Source organism: Azolla caroliniana, unplaced genomic scaffold (genome assembly GCF_043228905.1).
Source record: "Azolla caroliniana isolate FFs.n. ecotype wild unplaced genomic scaffold, voAzoCaro1.0.p SCAF_4, whole genome shotgun sequence".
NCBI classification, from domain to species: domain Eukaryota; kingdom Viridiplantae; phylum Streptophyta; class Polypodiopsida; order Salviniales; family Salviniaceae; genus Azolla; species Azolla caroliniana.
This window is the reverse complement of record NW_028230439.1, coordinates 17,242,854-17,255,628: the sequence shown is the minus strand read 5'-3', so window position 1 is coordinate 17,255,628 and position 12,775 is coordinate 17,242,854. Positions and strand designations below refer to the sequence as shown.

General features: G+C 38.1%; 1 protein-coding gene across 2 annotated transcripts; it reads left to right on the top strand.

The window, feature by feature from the left end:
* The first annotated feature begins 4,916 nt into the window (after window positions 1-4,916).
* On the top strand, window positions 4,917-8,219 carry LOC147865182 (uncharacterized). 2 transcript variants are annotated; one of them, XM_087317948.1, is made up of 6 exons: window positions 4,917-5,170; window positions 6,000-6,087; window positions 6,168-6,257; window positions 6,991-7,026; window positions 7,265-7,321; window positions 7,705-8,219. In XM_087317948.1, the coding sequence occupies exons 1-6, from the start codon at window positions 4,932-4,934 to the stop codon at window positions 7,795-7,797; spliced, it is 603 nt and encodes a 200-aa protein (XP_087174074.1). In that variant the 5' UTR covers window positions 4,917-4,931; the 3' UTR covers window positions 7,798-8,219. The 2 variants fall into 2 exon arrangements, with proteins under 2 accessions (XP_087174074.1, XP_087174073.1); XM_087317947.1 differs by having other exon boundaries at window positions 6,988-7,026.
* The last annotated feature ends 4,556 nt before the right edge of the window (window positions 8,220-12,775 follow it).

Here is a 12,775-nt window from a genome sequence, read left to right as displayed (position 1 = left end):
AAAGACTTTATTGAACAAACTTAATCAGTTCTTACCTCAATTTATTCATCCATCTCAATATGGTTTTATTGTAGGTATTGAAGTCTATCGATTATGCTTGACATACACATCAAGAAATGATTATGATGCAATTAGATTTGGAAAAAACATATGATCATGTTAATTGGTCATTTGTCTTAGGCATGTTGTATAATATGGGGTTTGGTCCTCGTATGTGGCGACTTATATTTTTGCTAGCGAAAAATGCATCTCGTGTGATTCTTAATGGTGGAGTTACTTCGAAAGTTTTTTTTACTAGATCCGTGCAGCAAAGATATTTGTGAAGTTCATCGCTATTGGCTATTGTTACATATCTTATGTTAGTAATGTTATCAAATCTTGCAGCCAATGGTGATGTTGTGGGTTTAAATCTTCCTCTTGGTGGACAATTGGTGGCACAAGCATTGGGTAATGCTTTTTTTATGTTTATACAAGCCTCAAAAGAGAATCTTGAAAGGATTATGGAAGTTTGAAAGAGCATGAAGGATTGGTGCATTAGAAAACAAAGATTCAAGCATTGTTGTGGCCATTACTCTATGGATGTATTCCTCTAAAAATTTGACATTTTATATGCAGACATGGCAAGATGCATTATCTTTTTTTGAGTGGGCACCATCAAGTCATCGAGAATTTTGTAATTCATTAAAAAATGAATTGCTTGTTTCTTCTAAAGTGTTGGTTTGGCATATAAAAGAGAAGTTGAGATCTCAATTCAATCATTTATTTCAATTGGGGGTTGTATATTTAGGAGACCTGGTTGATAATGAATCTCAAAGGTTGTCAAAATTTGAAGATATCAAACGATAGTTATGTATTCCCCCAAATTATAGATTTATTTGGAAGAAATTACAAGATATACCATTGTTGCATAGATCATTGCCATTGAAAACAAATGTTGCACCTTGGGTAAGTTGGCTGTTAAAGGATGGTACATGCTTGTTACAGATCACCACAAATATATTGTATCATCATGCAATGATATCGTATCTTGGCTATCACCGAAAACAGAAAATGTATGGAATGTATGTAAGTCAAATGCAAGGTGGTGGAAAATATTACAATGTGGTTGGCATTGCCATCTGCCATTCCGTGCAAAGTTATTCATATTGAGAGTCATGATTGTTGGGCTCCCATAGGTTCAAACTTAAAGAGACGAGGACTAGGGTCAGGCACTTGTTTCTTTTGCACCATTCCTTTGGAGGATAGTACACAAGTTCATTAAATGTCCTATAACGTGTACCAAATGGTTCAAATGATGAGATGGAGATATTGTTCCAATTTTTACGTTATTGGGGACTACAAAACAATTGGAATATGCATAATGCTTTCGTGTTTGATAATAAACATGGGGTGAAAGCCTATATGAAGAAGTTGAAAGGTATTCTTATGCGGAATTTCTGGATGTTAGAGTATGTGGGGATCATTTCCTCAAATGCATATTCAAGTTTTCTAATGGCATTATAGGACGTCCCTCTCCCTACATAAGATAAGTAGGTAGATGACGGTAGAGTAAAAAAGGACAGAGCTGATCAGAAGGAGAAGGCCAAGAACCGGACATGGTCCCATGTTGTGAAAGGCCTGAAAACAGGAGATGGATTGGAGACAGCCAATCCGAACTAGAGCTAGAATGAATTAGATGCACCCGATTCGAAAGAGGTGGTTGATTCGGATGAGCCAGATCAACTCAAGGCCAACCGGTCGAGGAGGCAGCGGAAGTTGACGTCGATACGAAGGAGACGACGGGTTGAGAAGCGCTAGACTCATAGCAGCGAAGGAGTTGATGTGGGCTTGTTGAGTAGACAAGCCGACCGAGGAGGTCGAGGTGCTCGGAACCAGACGAGTCACAAAAGGAGGAACTGGACCAGACGAGGAGCACGAGCAAGGCTAGAGGAAGCCAGAAGGAGTAAGATGGAAGAACTATCTACCACAGATACTGACACCATGATTCGACCTCAAGTTGAGCTTGAGGGGGAGTGTTGAGCGAGCAAGCTCAACCGGATCTGGAACGGAGAACCGGTGTCGTGTGGTTTCACACACGATATGAAAATTAGTAAAATAATTATTTAAGATTAGATTAATGAATTGATATGGAAAGATAGATGTCTTCAAGAGCTTCATAATGCATTTTACTACACATGAAACGGATAAATAAGTATTAAGTTATGTGAGTGTGAAGTTTGAGAAGAAGAGGAAAATAGAACTTTAAGATATCTCACATATATAGGAAACTTTTGGATCCAGCACTATATAAGTAGATTGCGAAGCATTAGTTTGTATCTATGTGTTAAGAGCATAGAAGGAATGGTTGAACTTGGGTTACATTATCTTGAGGGGTTGATGTGGCTTAACTACATGTAATGGTTTTGGCCAGATGGATCGGGTCGGATACGGACCCGGATGGATCTGATTGGCGACAGTCGAGACGGATGGATCATGCATGGGCCGAACTTTACGGATGATAGGATCATGCGGCCGAACTAAAGTAAAGTAAAGGTTATGTGAACACATGCAACTAAAGTCAAACTTTATGTAAAGTAAAGGTCATGTGGATGCATGCAATTGAACTCAAGATAAAAACTGGAGTTCCTTCATGCAAGTGTGAGAAGGGAGGAGAAAAGTTATCTCTCGATAATCTATAGATCCTAATGGTCCTTAAGGGATCAAAGCGATCTCTTTCGAAAAAACCCTAATTTTCTTATCGGATGTATCCTTATGTGAACACATGCAACTAAAGTCAAACTTTATGTAAAGTAAAGGTCATGTGGATGCATGCAATTGAACTTAAGATAAAAATTGGAGTTCCTTCATGCAAGTGTGAGAAGGGAGGAGAAAAGTTATCTCTCGATAATCCATAGATCCTAATGGTCCTTAAGGGATCAAAGCGATCTCTTTCGAAAAAACCCTAATTTTCTTATCGGATGTATCCTTATGTGAACACATGCAACTAAAGTCAAACTTTATGTAAAGTAAAGGTCATGTGGATGCATGCAATTGAACTCAAGATAAAAACTAGAGTTCCTTCATGCAAGTGTGAGAAGGGAGGAGAAAAGTTATCTCTCGATAATCCATAGATCCTAATGGTCCTTAGGGGATCAAAGCAATCTCTTTTGAAAAAACCCTAATTTTCTTATCGGATGTATCCATTGATGAAGCCATAAACCCTAAGTTTCCTTACGGAAGTTATCTCTCACATAAACCCTAATTTTCTTGACAGAAGCCATCTCTTTCGAATAAACCCTAATTTTCTTATCGGATATATCCTTCGACGAAGCCATAAACCCTAAGTTTCCTTACGGAAGTTATCTCTCACATAAACCCTAATTTTCCTTACAGAAGCTATCTCTCAAAAACCCTAATTTTCTTTACGGAAGTCATATCACCCAAAAACCTTAATTTTCCTTACGGAAGCCATATCTCTAAAAAACCCTAATTTTTTTATCTATTAATCTCTTTAAACCTAAACTTCTGTAATCCCAATCTTGGGATTGATTGTAATTTTTCTTTTCCTTTGGTAATGAAAAATATCAAATTTTCTGATTTTCGTTAATTCTTAATACATAATGCACGAATCTGATATCCTCTGGTCGAAGGCCCCGGGGTCCTGCCTCAAGTTCACGTGTCTTTGTCGTATTTTCACGACACCAGTCGGTGTGGATGGTATTCGGATCGGATTGAAATCGGTAGGCCGTTAGAGGCCTATGGATCTAGCCTAGTACGTAGGCATATTTTTGGGAGTCAATGTCAGTCGCTCGTATGAGCATTGAAGTACCTGTCAGTACTTTTGTCAATCCTTTATGGACTTGTATAAAAGTGCTCTATGAGCACATTCTATGTACCGAGCGTTATTATCTTGAATAGAGTTTATGCTTTTTGCTCTTTCTATCTCTCCCCCGCGTAAGGTCTCCATTAAACCTAACTTCTCAATATTCTATTGTTACCCGGCAAAGTCGGTTTGTCACAAGCTTCCACACGCTAACTTTGACAATTACCCTATACCACCTTCGTCTAATTCTAAGCGGGACAAATAGTCGGTGAATGTGTGTTGTGGAAAGTGGCATTTTCAAACTCCTAGCATGCAAACTTTACATTGAGTGCAACCTTTGTGACCAAGTAAAGCAGAGCCAAGTGGTCTACATGAAATGAAAATTTCAATCCTAGGCCATCCCTAGGCATCTTCTCTATCATAGAAAAATTCCTAGGCGAAACTTGTTAATGTTATAGACAATCCCTAGGCATCCTTCTCTATCATAGAAAAATTCCCCTATGTGTTGGATAATTTTCAATTGGCATAGCATGTTGGCCACTACTACCATTTCAGGTTGTAAAATCGCATGAGCGCATTGCCAACAGCAGGCGGGGGTCAGAGACACCAACAAAGATGTGAGAATTCTTGTGATTGCAACATGGTGGTCCATATTGCGAGGAGGGTAGGGAGCACGAAGCATGAGTCGGGCTCCCTGAAAAACGCGTGATATTGAAGACCTTCGGTCCACGGAAATGGTGTGCAATGGACAGCAGCGTGGCACGAAGCGGTAAGGCAAGGTTGTCCAAATACCATCCATTAGATATGAACACCAAGGCTAATAATAATGTCACCCCCAAACGCTACGGTGGTGCCGGAAGGGAAGGGAGAGGGCACTTCTAAATTATTAGGCCATCTAGCTAAGCAAGAAGGTGACTTGACTGACGGACTGACGGGCGGATTGACTGACGGAATGAATGGACTGACGGACGGACTGACGGACTGACAGGGTATAGAGTCAGTCAGTCTGTCAGTCAGTGGTCTGTCTCGTCTGCCTGTCTGTCTGTCTGTCGATCCAAAACGACGACGAAATCGTAGTAAATTACTTAACCTCCATCCCTCGCTCACAGACAAATCAATCACCTCCTCAATGGCTTCTTCTTCTTCTTCTTCTTCCTCCTCCTCCCCTTCTTCTTCTTCTTCTTCTTCTTCTGATCGCCCTCGTCCTCGCCATAGCCGACACAGCGCCGCTATCAGTAGCAGGAAGAGAAAACCCGCTTCTCACGATTCTTCTTCCCCTTCCTCCTCCTCTTCTGAGTCTTCTCATCAAAATGGCGATTTCCACCACAATCGCAGATCCAAAGGCAGCCATGGAAAGCGAAAGCACAGGTGTTTTTCTTTTCTCTTTTTACCCCCCTTCCACCTCCCCCCTCTTCTTCTCCTTCTGTCGATTGCTTTACCCACCGCTGTATTCTTCTCCTTTTGCTCTAGTTATGTTGGTACTTTGCTCAGCTCTGTTCACAGTCATCGATGGAAGGCGAATACATAGGTTTTCTTCTCCCTTCTTATCTTGAACTTTGCTCACTATTATCCGTTCAGGTCTGAATCTATGTGATCGGTATCCTAGTTTCTTTTACTCTCGTCACAAAGTTGGGGCAGCGAGCAATGGAAAGCCAAATCACGGTGTTCCTCCTGCTTTTTCTGTCGTTTTCGTTTCACTCAACAAATCGATCTGTGAATCTCCTATAATTCTTCTCCGTTGCTCTCTTATGTAGTTTTTTATTGTGTTTTTTGTTCAATATTTGTTGAGATTGTCGTCCTGTGATCTTTTTTCTTAGCCTTATTAGGAATATCCCTCTCACAACCCGACAATCACTGTAGCCATGGAAAAAGAAAAGAACAAGTTTTCGTTTCTGTCCTCCAGACCATTTTTTGCTGTATTCATATATTTCTGTCCATATTCAAATATATTACTTGTGTTTGGACATGTTTCTATGCTTATATAATGTGTTCAAATCAAATACATAATGGCTTTGATATTACAAGGACATTTGAAAGGGAAGATGCTCAGATGTTTTAGACTTCTAACCTGGAATGGAAAGAATATATTTACTCTCCCTCTCTCTCTCTCACACACACACACACATAAATATATATATGTGTGTGTGGGTGGTGTTTATAGTGTGGGTGTAAAATCATTATACTTGTTTATCTGCAGGCTAGATGATTACTCTAGTAGTGACAGCGATTCACATGATTCTGAACATAGTAGCAGAAAGAGAAAAAGAAAAGAAAGATCAAAGAAGGTACATGCTACAACCTCAGCTCATGGCTCTTGACATATTATCACTTTGTTTGATCATTAAAATTCAATATTTCCTGGCAGCAAACCAGGGACAAGAGCAAAGATAAGGACTCCAAACGGAAGCACAGGAAGGAGTCCAAACAGAAGCGAGATAAGCACAAGCAGAAAGAGGTAGGAACTATCTTTGTGTATTGACGTAATTGACTTCCCTTGTTATCTGTTATGTTACTACTATTTAGTGAATTATGAGACAATCATACAGTTGGATTTCTACAGAACCTCAACTTTATAGGCTTTCAGTATCACATCTGATTTGCTAATCTAAAAAAGGCATGCGTTCCCTGGTTAGCCATGGACACTTATTTACATTAACCAGCTTGAATCTTGCAGTTTTCTGCTATTTAAATGGCCTCTAAGCAATATTCCATCAAGTAATTCAGATATGCAGAAATCTCATACATCTTGAACATAGAATTTTGAACATGAAGATGCAAGTAGGGATATACCACAAAAGGGCCCAGATTTTCTACTTGTTCAGGGACAATCACTCACGTTCAATAACTCTAAACCCCAAGAGTTGTTTGCATGCCAAGAGAGAATTATTCTTCCAAATTCAAAATGCACAAAACTTTATTCATCTTTAACAGAAAGTGTTGAAAGTGAAGATGCGACAGGGTCCTCTCATATGCATTTTTGGCATGTTTTTTTTTATACATTCAACGTCCTTTTATATGGTGTTGACATTTGTCTGCTGCCTGTATTTGGATGGGCCCTTTGAAATTGGAGCTGGGATTTGCGATCGGGTGACTTGGTTCTTTTCTTTGGCTTTGTGGGATGCTGATGATGACATGGAATGAATTATTTGCAACCTTTGTATGCGATGGGAGCTTTTATGATGCAGCAGAGGAAAGAAATGCCTGGACCTGTTCAGCTGTCAAAAGTGAGTACATTAATAGTCAATGTATCTTGCATTAATGATCAAAAAATTAAAGTTCCCCTCCAAAAATTATTTTTCCCTTCATGATTAATGTAGCCTTTGGCAATTAGTGAGTAGAATGTAATGTGTCTTTTAGAGTTATCACAGTATCTTGCACAATTAATCAATGTGCCTTCCAATCTAAGTGCACAATTAATGAGTATTTTCAATATTTGACATCAATGCACCCTCTGTTATATAGTTCTTGGGTGAGGGAAAGGATGACAGTGTGCGGCGGAGTGTTGTTTCTGGCAAAAAGGTACTAATTTCAGCTGTTTGCATTTACAGTTTCTGTTTTATAAGGAGAACTTCTCCCAATGTCATCATTAGATAAATAACCTCAACAGTTTGAAGCATTAGATGTATCATTAGCTTGCATTGTTGCTTGTTCAAAATAACATTTTAGATGTATCATATCAATACTGCTAGTTATTATTATCAATCGTCTATGGAGCATAGCATCCAGCTGTGCTAGCTATTTTAATCTTTTTGCAGTTTAGGGAATATAGACATCAATTTTTGCAATTTAACCTCTTTAAAATAAGTAAATTCATAATTATTACTGCCAAGACGGCAGCAATGTTGGGCTAACAATGGAGAGAATTGAACTTTTCTTATTTAATTTTCATGTACTTTTTGTAGATTCTTATGAAAGTAGATAAAACGAAAGAGGACAAGCTTGCAGAAAACAAGCGAAATGAGCTACTCAAGTTCTTGAATGCCAGCTATGACTGATGATCTCAACGCTTACCATTTTATTTAGCAAGACTAGGGCGCTATTCTATATCTTCAAAAGCAGGTCTGATGTCCAAGTTCATCTATAGATGAATCAATGAAATGTGTGATTCTTTCTGGTTGAATATGTGCAGGTGAAGTTATGGGCTCCTACTTTTAGGTTCTCAAATTTTGATAATATCACCACTGTTTTATTCTTTTGTTTTTCAACATAGTACTGTAAAATTATTATATGGTCGGAATATGCTTTTTTCCTCATCTATATTCACTCATGATGAAGTCTTTAAAAAATATGGATTGAAATTGAATGTCAGCTATATACCCTGGTCAGATGCGAGTTAGAACTCTTCTGTATTCTTGTAAAGCTATCCATCAGAAGATGAAAGTAATCTTTTAATATTACAGCTGGAAATTTTCTAAAAGTGTATGATACCCTGGATTTGTTTGGGAACAGGACAGGGCATTTTGTTTATGATTATTCAAACAATACAGAACGACCTACCTAGAGTTGTAGGGTTTAAACTAATTTCCTGAGCGTTTCTTTATCTCAACAACTGATCTTATTAGCATTAAGGCAGTGAGACATAAACGTGCTTGTTATTAGCATTAAGGCACTTTGAAATAAATCATTCATAAAGATCAAGGATGCATCTTGTAGAATTAAATGGAATTCTTGGTGATGGTGCTTCTTGGTGATGTATGAGTATCATCTCTCAGAATGAACATTATATCCATAACTAGGTTCTGTTTTATTGCCTATACAATTAACCATCCAGTGTTGTTTGTGTAAAGCGAAACTAGTGACATCACCACATGAAATTTACCGACAATGACGTTGAGTGGGGCTCTTTATACCAAAATATTTCCCTATGAAGTTGGCAAATGCTGTTTTGACGTCTTTTGTTCAAAATGTAAGATTGTTTTATGTGTAGGTAGTTCCTCTTTACGTGTATTGCATGTATATCCCGAGTCAATGATGTATTGATCCCTTTACTTTGGCATACCTTACCTTAGGAAGCCCAAAGGTCTGCATCACCTCCTTTATGAATTGGATGTAGGTTTCACAAAGGATGATTTGGACACAGTTTTAAGGCATCTTCTTAGTAGAATAGCCTTAGTTAGGAGGGCTTAACAAATGAAGTTTTTAAGTGAGATTGAGTTATTAAAGGGATAGGCCTCCAATGTTGAGGTTTTAACATTGTTTGGATTCTAGTTATATGCCTTTGAGTGTGAAAGGTTGGTCTCACTACATTAGTTTCCATGATGGTGTCACCTAGGTTATTTCACCATTGGTGTCAGGTAACTTATTTATTTAATAGGTGTGGTGATAAAACATATTTACAAATGTTGTGGCAAATAGATTACAATAGTGTTTGTCAAAGTTGATATATCTACCGTAATATGGTTTTATTATAGGTAGAAATCTATTGCATAATGTGTTGAATGTTCAAATGGCTATGGATTATGCATAACACATTCATCAGGATTGATTACGGTGCAACTAGATTTGGAGAGAGCTTATAATCATGTTAATAGGTCCCCTCTTTCTTGGTTAATGTAGAGCGGGCTTTGGTGCACGTATGTCTTGCCCTATATTTTTTAAAACATTTTGATTGTGAGATCTATTCATTGAGGATGCCTACTTAGCCCATTGTAATTTGCTATAGTTATTCATCCTTTGTTGGTGTTGTTATCAATGCTTGCAATTAATGATGATATTGTGACTATACCACCGTCCATTTTAGGGGACAACCAGTCAAGGTGATTCTTTCTTTGTTTCTACACACACCTCATGTGAGAATCTTGAGAAGGGGAGGCTTGAATGGAACCAATTTTCTTTGGTGTCTAAATAGCATATTAATTGGAGGAAGTCTAACGTCATTTGATGTACTAAGAGAGATTTGGAATGTTTAGGATGCATGGTTCAAAAAGGCTTTAGTTTTTTTACACTTGTGGAATAGATTGGATGGATGAACACCACGTCAAGGGATAAGTTCACGTATTGGAAATCACAATGTTGGGCATATATTTATATACACCTTAAGGTTCTACAATGTATTTTTGGAACCCATGATATTATATATTATTTGCCATTACTGTCACAACCATTCAATGGAAGTATTTCACTAAAATTCCTCATTCTTCAAGAGTTAAAACACTTCGTTATCTCATGGCATGAAATGTTCACTTGAATGAGGAATTTGTATGGTCACTATCTTCTAATAGTGAGCATTGTAATTCTGGCAAAGGTAGTTACATCTTCTTGGTAATTATGTGCCCAACAAAGGAGAGATTGTGCTCTCAAGTTAATTCTTTGTTTCGTTTCGGATCAAAGAGGTGAGATATGTAGTTGAGGGTCAATCTCAAGGAATTTTGGACTTTGTTGAAGTGCAACAATTATTATGCATCCTACCCAATTATGGGTTTATATGGGAACAACTACATGAAGAGCAAGGTTTATATGACTTTGTTGATGCAAGATTCTTTGCCTCTATTAACATCAAGAGCAATTGTGGATTGATCTACATTTACGCGGTCAAATGTCATTTTTACAAGTGACTATTAATCTCTTCTACCATTGCTTTGTTGAATATTCCGATGACTATTAGCTAAAGCTAAATGAGATTGGAAAATACATTATTTTGATTATGGATCGTGGGAGACCTTGAAATCTATTTGACATTGTAAATTGCCAGTTGTAGCAAATGTCTCTATTTCAAGAATATTGATTGGCGTTTGGCCTTTGAGATTAACTCTAAAGCGTTATGGACAAGCAATAGTCAACTGATTCTTATGCACTATTCAAATGGAAGATAATACTCATTATTTAATATAGTTTCCAATTGCTTTACAACTTTGGAGTTACATTTCTTAGATTTGGTAAGTTTTTGTTACATTATTATTTGATTCGCAAATGTTTGTGTTTCCACAATTCACATAGATAAACTTGAAATCAAAGATAGAGATCATTTTCCTACTTCGAAGGTATTGGAGATTGCATCATAATTGGGGTATGCACAATTCTTTTGTATTTGATGGTAGGCATGGAGTCAAAGCATATCTATAAAAGTTGGAGTACCTATATGACAATTTTCTATATTGGAGCAAATAGAAATGATTTCATTGGTGAAGTATTTGTCTTGCCTACTGGCGATTCAACATGTCTCACTACCTATCTTGACCACACACAATTCTGGTACCATTGTAGTGTTTTTCACACACCTTTATTAATATAGTTTGTTTTCACACATGCACACACGTGAGCGCGCGCGCACACACACACAGTTGTGATTTATTAAAATAGTTGAGGCTTATCTTTTTACTAGGGCAAAATGCAACATCTCATGTAATGCTTAATGGTGGAATTACCTTGAATGGTTTTCTTACTATAGATCCATACAACAAGGATGTCCACTAAGTCCGTTGTTATTTGCTATTTTTACACATCCTTTGTCAGTAATGTGGTCCATTCTTGTAGCTAGTGGGGATATTGAGGGCTTGCATATTCCTTCTAGGGGACAATTGGTATCACAAGCATTGGCTGATGACTCTTTATGTTTCTACAAGCCTCAAAAGAAAATCTTGAAAGGAGTATGCAAGTTTGGAATCAATTTGCCTTAGTTTCAATGTTGCATATAAATTGGAAGAAGTCTTATATTTTTTGTATTGACTCCGGAGTGTGATTTGGAATGTTTGGGATGACTAGGACAAGTGATTACATGAGGATCAATTTATGGGCATTTGGGGTATCCATTGGGTATTAATGTCGTAAACCTTCAACTGATTGTCTGGATGGGTAGTAAATTGAAGGGAAAAATTATGTATTGGACTCAATTGTGGCCCTTTCATGTACAAATCAAAAGTGGTGAAATGTATCTTGATACCCATGTTATTATATTTTTTACCATTACTCACTTGGACTAAGAAGACATTGCAAACATTGGATTAGTGCATGGGAAAACAAAGATTCAAGCATTGTGGTGGCCATTACTCAATGGATGTATTCCTCTAAAGATTCAACATTCTGTATGCGGTAGGGATCGTCAATGGCTCGGCTCAAGCCTAAACCGTTTAGCTAAACTGGTTTTAAATGGCTTAGCGGCTTAGCGGTTCCTCTCGGCTTACGTTGGAGCTTGACTAAACGGTTTGAGCTCGGTTCGGCTTGGCTTGAGCCTTGCCAATCTGGCTCAAACCGGTTAAGCCGTTTAGAAATGCCTCTTGGGGGCTATACTTGTAAATAGCCAGAAAGTTCCTTTTGTTTATAAGAAACTAGGGCTTTATGTTTGAGATCAATTATTGTAAAGTTAGAATGAGGTAGTTGGCTCTGTAACTGTGAGTGAGAGTGTAACTCTGTAGCCGTCTGTCAGACGAAGGAGAACTCGAGGTTGTTGCCTCCGAGTTCCATAGTGTACTTCCTCTCTACCATAGTGATCTGTTTTTGTTGGGGTTTGTGGACCCTTGTGGTTTTTTCCCATTTCGGGTTTTCCACGTAAAATTTCAGTGTCTCTGTGGCTTCATGTTTTTCTGTCTGTGTACTAGTTCTTGATTTCTGCACACGAATACGAACGTGAAACCGGTTGTGGCCGGTCGATTCCTAACAAAGTGGTATCGGAACTGTGATGGAAGACTCGTTCGACGACATCTTTAAGCTAACCGGCTCCAACTACTCCGTTTGGAAATCGAAGATGAGAGACATGCTCTTGTGCAAAGACCTTTGGATGCTGGTGCAGTTCGGAGATAAAAGACCATACAAGATCGATGCACCGACTTGGGAAGTGTTGCATCTGAAGGAGGCCGCATATATAAGGTGTTTTATAGACATGAGTCTATACAACAACTTCGACGAAGAAACAAAAGCAGATGTTCTATGGAAGAAGATCTGTGTCATGTTCGAAAACAAGAACGTTGTGAACCGAGTCTTAGTATTTCGAAAAATTGTGAGACTCTGGTATCAGGAAGGCTCTAGTATTGAGCACAT

Excerpts from the sequence above, each read along its gene's own strand:
- LOC147865182 (XM_087317947.1), top strand. The coding sequence starts at position 4,932 with ATGGCTTCTTCTTCTTCTTCTTCTTCCTCCTCCTCCCCTTCTTCTTCT. Across the intron at positions 6,258-6,987 it reads ATAAGCACAAGCAGAAAGAG|CAGAGGAAAGAAATGCCTGG; the intron begins GTAGGAACTATC and ends TTTATGATGCAG. Across the intron at positions 7,322-7,704 it reads GTGTTGTTTCTGGCAAAAAG|ATTCTTATGAAAGTAGATAA; the intron begins GTACTAATTTCA and ends TACTTTTTGTAG.